At 39.2% G+C, this 13,571-nt stretch overlaps 1 protein-coding gene across 1 annotated transcript in view; it reads left to right on the top strand.

Annotated features, from left to right (window-relative positions):
* The window catches only part of FIG4 (FIG4 phosphoinositide 5-phosphatase), a 94,525-nt gene that overhangs the window by 27,920 nt on the left and 53,034 nt on the right, over positions 1-13,571 (top strand). Inside the window, exons 7-12 of the mRNA XM_079779971.1 lie at positions 945-1,073; positions 2,927-3,027; positions 4,259-4,421; positions 4,822-4,919; positions 9,627-9,760; positions 11,269-11,385. Coding sequence (XP_079636097.1) covers positions 945-1,073; positions 2,927-3,027; positions 4,259-4,421; positions 4,822-4,919; positions 9,627-9,760; positions 11,269-11,385 — 742 coding nt within the window. The remainder of the gene's footprint in view (positions 1-944; positions 1,074-2,926; positions 3,028-4,258; positions 4,422-4,821; positions 4,920-9,626; positions 9,761-11,268; positions 11,386-13,571) is intronic.

Here is a 13,571-nt window from a genome sequence, read left to right as displayed (position 1 = left end):
ATCTCAGAGGTGAATAGTAATAGTATTACCATTTTACAGTTTGGCAAATTGAGTTTTAGAGATGTTAAGTAACTTGCCATAGGTCACAGAGCTGATAAGTGGCAAAGACAGAACTCCAATCCATGTCTGTGTTATACATGCTCTGTATAATGCCTTAAAAGGTCAGAGAAGAGTTAATTTTTATGAATCAAAACACGTGTATTTGTCATAGTGTATAAACACTCTTGGTGTATCCTGTTTTGAGAAGAAAAATAGTATTGATTACCTGCTATCTAGAACTATTGCAATCTTTTAAACCATTATCTTATAAATATATTTATTTCTTATTTTGCATTTCATAGAACTTTTGATGTTCAATAAATGCATCTAGATATGCTGAAATTGTGTTTGATGAAATTAAACATTATATAGAAAAAGCCTCGTATAATGACTATCACTATGAAAGTATCACCAAGGCACCAGGCGTGTTCTCAGGCCTTTATGTGCATTATCAACTTAGTTCATCTTTACAACAACCACATGATATAGGTACAAGTGAGGAATTGGGCACTGATATAGCAAGTAACACTCATGGTCACACCTGTCACCTGCTGATGAGAGGCTGAGCCAGGATTGGGACCCAGGCACTCTGACCCCAGTGCGGTGCTCCCAAACCCTGCTCTGAGCTACCTCTCAGTCTTATTCATGTATTTATTTGTGTCCTTAATTTCTCTATCATTGTCTTTTCTCTTAGGTTAAAAACTCTCACAAAATGTGTTTATTCTTGGACTTTGTGTAGTATGAGCACAGTGTTCCAGACAATTATATGAATTATATCCACTGAAAATGGCAATGCTATTAATCAGCCATTTTTTTGGAAGTTAAAAACAGAAGTTAAGGTCTTAAAAATGAGCTGAATGCCAACCAATTTCCTCATCTTTCTGATACCAACTTTTATTTTTCAGGTGTATTTGGGATCTGTGGTGAGCCTTATATGAAGTATGTGTGGAATGGTGAACTTCTGGATATAATTAAGAATACTGTGCATCGTGACTGGCTATTGTATATTATTCATGGGTTCTGTGGGCAGTCAAGTATCCTTTTTTTTAAAAAAAAATTAGGACATGCAATATTAACCTCATGCTGTACCAATTTGTAGAAAGCTATCTATGAATTATAAGATTATAATTATCATGCTGTGTGCCCAGCTGGCAAACTTACCCACAATGCCATGTAGCAAAAATACAAAGAGGAATACAGATCACTTGAACAGATCTATTATGTACACAGAAAGATAAGAAATAAGGTAGAAAATGCAATGTGCATTGTAAGTTATGTGGTGATAAGTATCGTTCTTACCTGAGAAAGGGAGCAGAATCACTTACAGGTGGGGAGGATGGGGCAGGCTCACAGGAGAAGTTGAACTTGGCCTGGGCCCTAAACAAAGTCAGGCCGTAGCAGTGAGCAGGGTATGAGAGCGTGGGTTGAGGGAGCACTGTGAGTGTAGAGGGGGAAAAGTTCATGGGCGTGTTCTTGTGGCTTGTGTTTAAAACCCCTGGGAGGTACAGTGTAGTGGGAAGGGCTTGGTAGGAGGGACTCAAATAGTCAGTCACCAGATTGCTTTGGTGGTCAGACTAAGGACTTTGGTGCTAGAACTTTTGAAAGTTTTTTTCCAGGAAGGTGATGTACAAAGGAGTACTTAGAAAGCTTGAGGTGACAGCCATTTTCAAGCTATTAAGTGACATGCGACTAGAAAAACGGACATGAGTTAGGAAAAATTGCAGTGGTTCAGGCATAAGGTAATGAAAGCCTGACTGGAAAGGGGTATTATAATAGAAGTAGCCTTGGGTTAAGCTGGTGAGTTCAATTTTATAAATACTTTCCCCCCTTTTATTTAATTTTCTAGCTATGTTGAAACCTTTTCTTTCCTGTGCTTCATAGGGGATCTCAAATGGATTCTCTCCACAGTCTGACTATAACTAGAGATTAACTAGAGGTTTAGAAAGGCAAGGTGTACACTTTCTAGAAGTGGTGTTTAGGTTTTCCCCACACCCTGTTGAAATCACGTAGGGCATTTGTGCAACTAGCATGTCGTCTAGTTGACATTCTTCCTTGTGTCTTAGATTTTTAAAGACCTATTTTAAAGACTAAAAATTTGCTATTTTATAGTAGCAAATAGCATAATAGATTGTCATTTTAAAGCTCATTACTTTAAATGACGAATCTAATCTCCTAGTTATCAAGCATTTAATGAATTCTGGAAGTTTATATGATGATAAAAGTACTTACTACTTATTAAACATTTACTATAGGCCACATATTACTTTTATATACATTACCTGACCTAGTCCTCCCAACTTAATAAAATTAGTTACTTTATTAGTACTTATAACATTTCACAGAATATGAAACTGAGGCTGAGAAAGTTTAATGAGGTGACACAGCAATACTAGAAAGCTGTACGTGGGTTAAACAGTTCACAGCGTTCAGTTTTTGCAGTTAGGTGACAAATTTGAATCACTTTCATACTCCATTCCCTGAGTATGATATATTGCTTCATAGTTTAAATAGCCTGGTAGTTGACATGTGCTCTCTTTGAGGGTTGTATGACCTCTGAAGACTAAGGAAGGATTCGTTGTACCTGTTTACATCCTTTAGTTGGTACAAGGACAGACCAGGGCTTCCCTTGAGCAGTATTCCTACACCCGGTTACCATTTCCTCTGAAATTCTCAGAAACCACTTCTTAGGGAGGTCTGTTTTTGCCTTAAATACCTGCACCATTCAGAAGAACAGTTGGACCCAGTGCAGTTCGTTCTCGGGTGTAGCTTTTGGGTATTCTTTAACCTACTCGACAAGATGTATTTAAATGTGTATTTAAGGTATAATGATTCTCTTGGTTTGGTGTGACTGTCATGAATGCTGAAGAGCTTTAACTTGATTTCTAAGAGCTGTTGATCTATGGGCGACCAGTGTATGTCACTCTAATAGCTAGAAGATCCAGTAAGTTTGCAGGGACCCGTTTTCTCAAGAGAGGTGCAAACTGTGAGGTAAGATGGAAAAAACAACAGTGCTGCTGGCATTTTAACCTTTTACATCAACTTCCCTGACAGATGAAGCAAAGCAGAATTTTAGAAAGTGGAATGTCTTTGTTTGGGACCTTATCAAGAGAATAGTTTTTGAGGGTATCTGAAATTTGTGAAAAATATGACATATGCAGATGTGCTGAGGAATCAGCTGTCTTAGAGCAAGTTATGCAACACTTCAGGGAGTTATGAAATGTCTAATGCTTTGGAGGATGAACCTTTTCTGTCACATATGAAAACTGTAGTGCATATTTAGTATGGAGACTAAAATAGCAAAGCACCTCCACCTAAGGAGTAAGTGGAGAGAGCACTTGTTGGAAGAGCATCCTGGATAAGAAGAATAAGGAGAGGAAGGCATGGGAAACTGTTCACCCTCTTCTCCCTGCTTTAGCTTGGCTCAAGGCAGACTCCTTATTCTATTCATACTAGAAAAACAACAGAAATTCATCTATCCTGCCATCAGTCATGGAATCCCCATTGAGTGTGCCGTCTCTATTTTCAATAGACAACTTATCTTAGACAGATGTATGATGATTGAGTAGACAGTGTGAGTGAGACATTGGATTTTGATCCTGATTTAAAATAGCAACATTGTTTTTAAAATTATATTAACAATGAAAATAGTTTTAAAAAATCAGAATTTTGTAGTTATAATATTTGCTTTTGAATAGTCAAAGGGTAATCCAACAGACATGTTTTTAATGCCTTTGAAATTATTTTTTGTCATATCCTTATTTACCTTTTATAGATAAAGCCACCTCAGGACCCCTTTTTTATTTCTTCTGTCCATCACATGCTATGTGACTCTCACTCTTGTCCTTTCATTCCTCCTTGGTTCTCAGAATTGAATTTTTATATTCCACTGGTCTTCCTAACCTCCTATATAATTCCATGTAATTGTGTGTTGTTTTTTCTCTCTCCCTTTCTGCCTTTTGTATCACTCGAGATGTTCTCCACTATTTGTGTTACTGGCTATTTCATTACATTTTTCCTAGTCTATTCTCTGTTATTTTTAATTGCTTTCCTTTATTTCATTATAATGGTTTTCCTTTTCTAATATACACAATGAAAATTTATCAACATTTATCTCTCTCAAAACATTCTAAGAATAGGAATTATAATTTGTGTACTTGAAATTTTTTTCATTAAAAATGTCTAAGAACATAAAATATCTTCCATGTGCCTTTCTTTACAGGGTGATGTTGCAAATGAAGTGGAGACTGAACAAATACTCTGCGATGCTTCTGTGATGTCTTTTACTGCAGGAAGTTATTCTTCTTATGTACAAGTTAGAGGATCAGTTCCTTTGTACTGGTCTCAGGACATTTCAACTATGATGCCTAAACCACCTATTACATGTGCGTGGAACAATATTTTTAATAGTAACTCTTCTTTATACACATTTAGAGATAATTGACTATTATCAGAGAAATCTCATAAATGCTTCTGTTTTGACAAAGTTTTAGTACTAGAAAGAAGATAATTTAGAAGATAATTCTATTATTTCATACATAACTTTATATTTTTCTTTTATTTTGGCTGCTAGTAAATTGCTTTAGAAATGTAAAAAAATCGTTCAAATTCAATAAATGAAGAATGAGTGTGTTGATAAGCTTGAGAGGAATTTGGGAATGGAACTAGTGGATTAGTTGAATTGCATTTCTGTAAACATGAAGTAACAAAACAAAACCCTATACTTTTTTCTTGTTTTATACTTTCCATTCTGGTATTTATTCTTTTTCCCCTTTTTCTCCCTAGTGGATCAGGCAGATCCATTTGCACATGTGGCTGCCCTTCACTTTGACCAGATGCTTCAGAGGTTTGGCTCCCCCATCATCATCTTGAATTTAGTGAAGGTATGATGTGCTCACCTTTGTGGTTATGAAATCAGTCACACTGGGCAACCTTTTCCCCAGCACCAAGGAGTTTGACAGGCTGGCGTTACCTTTCCCCGGAGGAGAGACTTGTAGGCTTAGCACGCTCCGATGGCTTACTGTGTCTGAGCTGTCTGAGCTGCTGTCCTTTGACTTCAGATCATGTGGCCTCTTCTGTGGGTGATATGTTTCCAAGGGAAGAGTGTGATGTGGTGTGTCAGTCTCCTGATTTCCTCGAGTGAACTAGATATGGGTGACAGTTTGCCTTAGTTTCCAGGACAGCTTGGAGAAGGAAGTATGGAGATCAAACAGCCACAGCCCAGCATTGATACAGCCAGTTCCCTTGACAATCCAGAAGATCTCCTGGGCAAATTAATACATAGTAATAGGACCGAAAGGCTAGATTCAGAAATTGGGGTGCTGTTGTGGCTCGAGAGCAGGTGGACAAAGTGGTGCCATAGCCCGCCCCGTAGTTCTCTGCTTCCTTGTCAGAGTACACTGTGTGTGCTCACTGTATCTTGTGTATGAGTAGGTATGCAGGTCAAAGGTCTAGGATGGAGGACAGGGAGACCAGATAATAAATTGTGTCTGTATTTGTTGCAATGAAGTGAATTGAAAGAATCTCAGTCTGCAGCCAAGAGAGTATGGAAAACAAGGGTTACGTTATTGTGGCAGCAGCCAACAGCCTAATAGCATCTGAGATTATTTTGAGAGGTTGGTTAATAAATATAACTCATTTTAATCAAACCCAAGGAATCCTGTGTTCATTTAGTCCATTGTTTAACAAGTATTTTTGAATTTACCTTTTGTGCCGGGGCAACCATGGAAACCATGCCTGCCTTCACAGAGCTAACAGTCTGTTGGAAAAGACGATGAAGTAATGCGGAGGTTCCCAACGGGGTAGATGGTGCTGTGAGAGCTTACAGTGGCAGAGACGGCTTCCCTGAGGAAGTGATGAGTCAGTGCATCCCGAAGGAAGAGGCGTTAACTAGTCCAAAAAACCAGAGAATAGTATTCAACTCAGAACAGTAGGTACAGAGCCCCTTAAATAGGCGGGGATATGGTGCGTTTGAAGAAGAAAAGGCCTGTGTGACTGGGGCCCAGGGAATGAGGGCAGGAGAGCCTGTTGTGAGCTGAGGCTGAAGAGAGAGTTCTTGTAGGGTGCCTTAAGGCTGGTCTTTATCCTGAGAGCAACGGAAAGCCATTGAAGATTCTGCATGGTTGAGAGGATCGTGACTAGATTTATGTTTTGAAAAGATTGTTCTGACCTCCACATAGAGGACAGGCTGAAGTCAATGCTGGAAGACCACATAGGAGGCTATTATAATTATCCAGAAAAGGGGTGACTCTGGTTTCTCCTAGAGTTGGTGTGATAGAGATGAGAGAAGTGGGTGGAGGAAGAGAGAAGTGGGTGGATTTGGTGAAGGGCAGGATTTAAGGTGAGGGAGAGAGAGATGTCAGGCTTGATTCTCAGGTTTTTTACTTACTCGGGTGGGCGGATGGAGATGCCATCCACTGACATAGGGAACGCCGGCTCAGTCTGTGGGGCAAGATGGTGAGTATGGTTTGGACATGCTGAGGTTTATGTGGATCGGAGTCCTCTAAGAGGAGGTGGCAAATAGGTGTTCGGTTTGCGAGTTGGAAGCTCAGAGGAGAGGTCTGGCCAAGATGTGACTTTTATGATTAATCTGTTACAGGTGCTGAGGCGTGGTTGCAGATGGGATGCCCATATAGAGGCTATAGCGTAGGAAGAGGAAAGAGCCTTTGGTCCAGTCTTGAGGACCTCCAGCTCTTAGTGTTCAGTTAGAGCTGTCTGAGTCTATTAGGGAATAAGAGGAAAAACAGATAAAAGTAGGTGGAAAACCAAATGAGTGCTATGTCATGAAAAGCCAGAGAAGACATGTTTCATGATGAAGAAACTAAGTGGTCAACAGTGGGAAATGTTGACGGGTCAAGTCAGATGAAAAGGGCAGAAATGCTCATTGGTGTTAGCAGGGTACTGACTGGAGCAGACCGAGGCGTGGGGTGAAGGTGAGCAGCGGTGGCAGTGAGTACAGTACCCCGCCCCTGCTGGGGAGCACTTCCTATGGGGGGAGTACCTAGTGAAAAATGAAGACAGTTGGTGTTTTTTATCAATTTTAAAAAAGAGATCATGGTGATGTGTTTAAAAGACTGTGGGGAGGATCCATTTGAGATCCCCTGTGAAGCACAGGAAAGAAAAGGGATGATCAGGTATGGAGGAAAGGAGGAAATCTGAAACACTGAGGGAGGAATTATGTTCACGGGATTTCAGAGAACAGTAGGGTGCAGGGCTGAGTGTGTGTGTGTGTGTGTGTGTGTGTGTGTGTGTGTGTGTGTGTGTGTGTTTGAAATCAAGGGTTTGGAGGAACATGGCCTAAAAGTGGGAGGATGGTAGGGAGGGGAAGCCTTGGACAGTGAGGCAGTCAGCTTCACTTCTCCCTTTGTTGCTCTTTGGTTTATGTAATTATTGCATCCTACCAGGGGTTGACTTTGTAAAATAAATCATTCAGATAGTAGGTGCATCATTTTCTAGACTTTTGTTCACATTAATTCAGAAATTTCATTTTCACGTCTCTCCCCCTATCAACTCAGAACAATATAAGGCAATAGCTGGATGATCTGTAACTTCAGCCTAGTATTGGAACAGTAGCTATAATATACATAATTGAAAAATTAAAGTAAGACAGCTCTAATAATAAAGACCGTCATGAACACTTTTCTAGCAAATGTATAGAAAATAAAATGTTGATAGTATAAAAATAAGTTATTGCTAAAACACTAAATTATAAGGTATTATTGGAATATAAATATTCACCTAAATTGTAGATATTCTTGATGTTCTAGATGACTGATAGTTGGTTAGAAGCTATAGTTAAATGGAGATTCAGTCTATGACCTTTGAAATAATTTTCTATTAAATATACAGATTCAGGAAATGATATCTGATACATGTGATTTGTAAAGTGTTCTCTTGCCCAGATTTCTCAGAAGTACATTTGGTTTTTGTTTTTGTTTTAATATTTAAAGGCCAGTCTATTTTTCCATTGTCATAAAAGTCCTGACAATAACTAGAGATTAACTAAAAATAGTTTGGAGATTAAGTGACTGACTTGTGGAATAGATATAAAATTTTGTTGTTTTTGTCATTATTTTATTCGTAGGATAAAAGAGGATATTTATTCAGTTCACTGGCAAGACATCCTCATTAACTTGTGATTAAGGAGTCAAAGAATGTGTGTGTGTGTAGAATGATACCAAGGATATTTACTCTTTATTCTGCCTCTATATGAAGTTCTAAAGTGAAATACTTTCCTTAATTTCTTTTCTATTTTACCCTGTGTTGTGAGCTCCCCACCCCTAACCCCCATATCTTGATTGTGGAAATTTGAGGCACTGGTTGACAGACATTTTGCAGCAATCCATATGCCTTCAATGCTGCTACGGGGGTCCATAGAAAGTCAACCTGAGATCAAGCATAACTGTACATCAGAGGTTTTTTTGTTTGTTTGTTTGTTTGTTTGCTTTATCAATAAATCTTTATTGTTCAGATTATTACAATTGTTCCTCTTTTTTCCCCCATAGCTCCCCTCTACCCGGTTCCCACCCCAACCTCTGCCAGCCGTGTACTCAGTTGCCAGCCCTCTCCACATGCGTATCTCCGTACCTCTGCCTTTACTTCCGCACCGCCTCTGAGTCTCAGTGTGCTTTTCTCTTTCCTTCTAGTTGTAGAATTTCCACTCAGCCAGCCTTCCTGTGGTTCTGGATGATGTCCGTTTTGTCTTGTAGTTGTAGTTTTGAAATTGTTGTGCAAGGCAGTAGTTCAGGTGTTTACCTATGCCGTCATCTTGGTTTCTCCTCTACATCAGAGGTTTTTAATCTGGGGCCCTGGATGGCCATTATAGGGGCTCTGAATCCTTTGAAATGTTATGCAAAATCACTTATATATGTGAAGTTTTCATTTGGTCGTTAAAGGGGTCTGTGACCCTAAGGAGGTTGACTAACCCATCCACTACCACCGTGGACAGACAGTGCATAATGCAGATTCTTTGCATAGAGATGATCAAAGGTTGATTAAATAATCTTTTCTCTCCGTCTCATAAAATGTCAGATTTGACATAAGAATGGTTAAAAAAGTTTTTGTTTCCCTAGTTGATTTAAGTGCTTTTGAGAAAAATTCCAGATATATAATTTAATTTTCTCAGATGCAAAAATAAGCTAAATATGTGTATCCTGAACTGATATAACACTGTTTTAAAGCAACTCTTTTCTAATTTCTCCATTTGATTTATTTAGCTGTACAAAATAGATACTCTTTTTTGTTTCCACAGTGGTTATCTAATTAATTTCATGACAACTAAAAAGTAATCACATGTGAGTGAGAGCATGTGATATTTGTCTTTCTCTGACTGGCTTATTTTGCTTTTCATAATAATCTCCAGGTCCATCCATGCTATCACAAAGGGTGAGAGCTCCTTCCTTTTTACAGCCACATAGGATTCCATGGTGTAGATGTGCCACAGCCTTTTAATTTTCATAGGCAGGTTTCATGTCAGTATCTTTAAGACTTAGGCTTTTTGTCTTGTCTTGTGTGAAAAGTAAAAATGTTAAAACTCTGTTCCTCTGATTTAAAGTAATTAGAACACTGAAAATGTTTACTATTTGACAAAGGAACGAGAGAAAAGAAAGCATGAGAGAATTCTGAGTGAAGAACTTGTAGCTGCTGTGACGTACCTCAACCAGTTTCTGCCTCCTGAGCACACCATTATTTACATTCCTTGGGATATGGCCAAGTACACCAAAAGGTGAGTAGATATTAACCTGTCTGGTAGTGATAGTTTCCTTTTCTTATGACATCAAAGAGCAGAAAGCGGATCTCTATGGTAAAGTAAATGTTACTCTTTCAATTCCTTTTATGAACCTGCTGAAGGGCTGTTGAGAGCTTAAATTAATAGACCAATTCTTTTTTTGGTCCACTTTAAAATATATATATATATATATATTGATTTCACAGAAGAAGGGAGAGGGAGAGAGAGATAGAAACATCAGTGATGAGAGAGAATCATTGATTGGCTGCCTCCTACATCCCCCCCCCCCCCCCCCCCACTCAATGGGGACTGAGCCTGCAACCTGGACATGTACCCCTGACCAGATTAGAACCCAGGACCCCCCAGTCCACAGGCCTATGCTCTAGCCACTGAGCCAAACCAGCTAGGGCTTCTGGCCCACTTTTTATACCGTTCATAAATTCTCTTTGAACTAGCTAGTCATTTCAGAAGATCTCTACTCCACTCCCTTTCCATAAAGGCACTCATTTCACTTTTTTCTATTTTATTCTCTGGCCCTGTTTAGTCGCTTTCTCTGACACCTTTTAGATGATATCACTCATGGATGAACCTGCAGTAGCTCCCCAGTGTTTATAGTAAATCCACACTACTAGATGTAATGTTAAAACTCATTACTGGGTTGGTTCCAGAATATAATAATGTTTTTATTTTCTGGGCTGTTCTGTTCCTGAAAAACTGAAATTCATGCTCTGCCCCCGATGTGGCAGCCAGGGTCCCATTCCTGAGTCTTTGTTCTTGTTATTCCCCTCATCCCCCCATTTCCTCCACTTCTACCAAGGGTGCGTTCCCACTTCTTTTACTTGTCATGATCCGATTCAGAACATCTCCAAAGAACTTTCTTTCATTAACTTTGCATTGTCTTTTTACTCATTTACTAGGCATCATACAAACAGTGGGTTTATTTTGAGGTCTTTTTAAAAAATGTTACTTTATTGTTTTGCACTTAACTCATTATACCTTTTTCTAAATAATACCTTTTTCTAAATGTAGTTAGATACACCCACAACACACTTTCCCTAAGTATAATAAGCCTGATTACAGGGTGGTGCCATTCATGTTAATTAATTTTCCAGTCTTTTCTTCAGCCGCCACCCACATTATGCATTGTGCTGTTTTCACAGTCATTTTAGTCATTTTATGAACGGGCATTGATGTGACTGATATGAGGAGTGCAAGGCTTTGGGAAAGCTCTTGCAGGGATGTAATATGCCAAGAGGAAGGTTTGCCAATAGTTTATATTAATTTACAGGCCCTTCGTGTCCCTTTGCACCAAATCTTATTAGTTATTGAATATACTTTATATTCTAGAAATTGCTACAATGTCCCTATTGAGTACACACCAGAGATTTTAAAGATGAAATCCCTGAAAATCATTACTATCGACTTTATTTGCTTTAGATGTGAGGATAAATAGGTATTAAAACTTGGGTTCTTCTCACTCTTCTTGTTCTTCCTCCTGTCCGCAGCAAGCTGTGTAATGTTCTGGATCGCCTGAATGTGATCGCAGAGAATGTGGTGAAGAAAACAGGTTTCTTTGTAAACCGCCCTGATTCTTACTGTAGCATTTTGCGGCCAGATGAAAAGTATGTATGGTGTTTAAAACCTTAAAATAAATTAAAGAATTTTTCTCTATGGGTTAAAAATATTTTAAATATGAGCAGTTTGTGCTGCTTGGAAGATGGATGAATTTATTCCTTTGGGGAGACGAGACAAGCTGCTCGTGTGACTGTGTAAGGAACGCTCATGTGGGCATCAGATTTCCTCAAGGGTTCTATGCCTTGACATGGGAGCCATGGAGTCTTTGTATCTTGCTTCATGGAATAATCATGATATGAAATATTTCTGTAAAGTAAAATTTTCTACAGTGAATTCTATTTTTCAGTATTAAATAGGACAGGAAAATTTTTTTCTTATAGATGAAGTACTAATATTTTAATGAAAATAATATTTATCATTGTACTATAGTTAGTCATTTGCTCACAAATATTTCTTCATTACCATTATGTATTAAAATATTTTGTGAGCATCTCAGATCAAGGATCTATGTTTTATTTACCTTTTAAGGAACCCATGTTAGATATTTTCAGTTAACAAAATTAACTATAATGGTTAAAAAAAAACAATGCAAAAAACAACAACCAACTGCCTGGCTGGTGTGGTTCAGTGGTTGAGCATTGACCTATGAACCAGGAGGTCATGGTTTGATTCCTGGTCAGGGCACATGCCCGAGTCACGGGCTCGATCCCCAGTGCGGGGCGTGCAGGAGGCGGCCGATTAGTGATTCTCTCTCATCATTGATGCTTCTATCTCTCTCTCCCTCTCCCTTCCTCTCTGAAATCAATAAAAAAAATATATTAAAAAACAAAAATACAACAAACTACTAGTGTGTATGTCTTTAGGGGTAATCCTTTTTATAGTTTGAATTTTATGACACCGGTAATAGAGGTTTCCCAGACCACTGCCTGGCACAGTGATTCCCTAGAAGAACTCAAAGGACTCAGCCAATTACACTCATGACTGTGACGTATTACAGAGAGAGGATGCAAAGCAAAATCAGCAAAGGGAAAAGGCACCTGGGCAAAGTCCAGAGGAAATCAGATGCAAGCTTCCAGCGTCCCCTCCTAGGAGAGTCACACAGAACATGCTTAATTCCCCAAGCAACTTATTGTGACAGCGTGTGTTGCCAGTGAGGACAAATTATTAGAGATTCAGTGCCAGGTTTTGGTTTGTTTATTTGTTTGTTTAATATATTTTTATTTCAGAGAGGAAGGGAGGGGGGGAGAGAGATAGAAACATCAATCATGAGAGAATCATTGATCGGCTGCCTCCTGCCCACCTCACACTGGGGATCGGGCCTGCAACCCCGGCATGTATCCTTGGTCAGTGTGGGGCATGGCCTCCTGGTTCATAGATCGATCCTGAACCGCTGAGCCACACTGACCAAGCAGTGCCAGGTTTTTTGTTTGTCTGTTTGTTTGTTTGTATTGGAGGCTGGTCCCGTAGGCAGTCTGCTTTGTATGTACCAACATTCCAGACTCCCAGAAGGAAAGGGGATATCAGCAAAACCGTATTATTTCTACAAACAGTTTAGACCCAGTGAGTCACTCATGTCTGTTTTGGGATGGTGAGAACTCAAGTTCACTGAAGCCAGCCAGCGGCCAACCTTGTAAGCAGGCCTTCCTGAGGATAGCAGTCAGGCCTGCTATGCTAACTCTTTTCTGCATTGTCTTCTTTTAAATAACTAAAATAAAATATTAATATCATGATAGCATACTTAGAACATATCCCCATGCAGTCACTACCACGTGGAGAAGAACGTACGTGGGAAGGAAAATAATAAGGAAGTCTGCAAAAACCACCTAAGGAATGTAACGAAGCTCCATGAAGAAAAGCTGGAGGAGGTAGAGAATCCTCACATTGAGGGGAGAAGATAGGCTTGGGAAGATTTTATTCTTATTTTATTAGAAAGATGCCCTGCAACTGTTACTCATCTCTGGATTCAAGCAAGAAATCCACCTAAGTTAAAGCAAGAGAAGTTTGGGTTGAAGATGGGTGACAGAACGCCGGAGTGTGGGGCCGTGGGACAAGCCCAGATGCTCCTTTCTTTGAGGGGAGCCTTCCATCTCAGTTTATTTGCATACTAACTTTCCCAAAAGAATGAAAGTAAGCAGAATAGCTGATTATGTTGGCTCCTCTATTGGTTTGATTCTCAATATGATCTAGTAACAAAAATGAATACAGGTTATATTATTAAAATTTTTTAAAAGCA

This window comes from Cnephaeus nilssonii (assembly GCF_951640355.1).
Source record: "Cnephaeus nilssonii genome assembly, chromosome: 9".
NCBI classification, from domain to species: domain Eukaryota; kingdom Metazoa; phylum Chordata; class Mammalia; order Chiroptera; family Vespertilionidae; genus Cnephaeus; species Cnephaeus nilssonii.
Note: the sequence above shows the minus strand (reverse complement) of the source record. Positions and strands in the feature narration are given on the sequence as shown.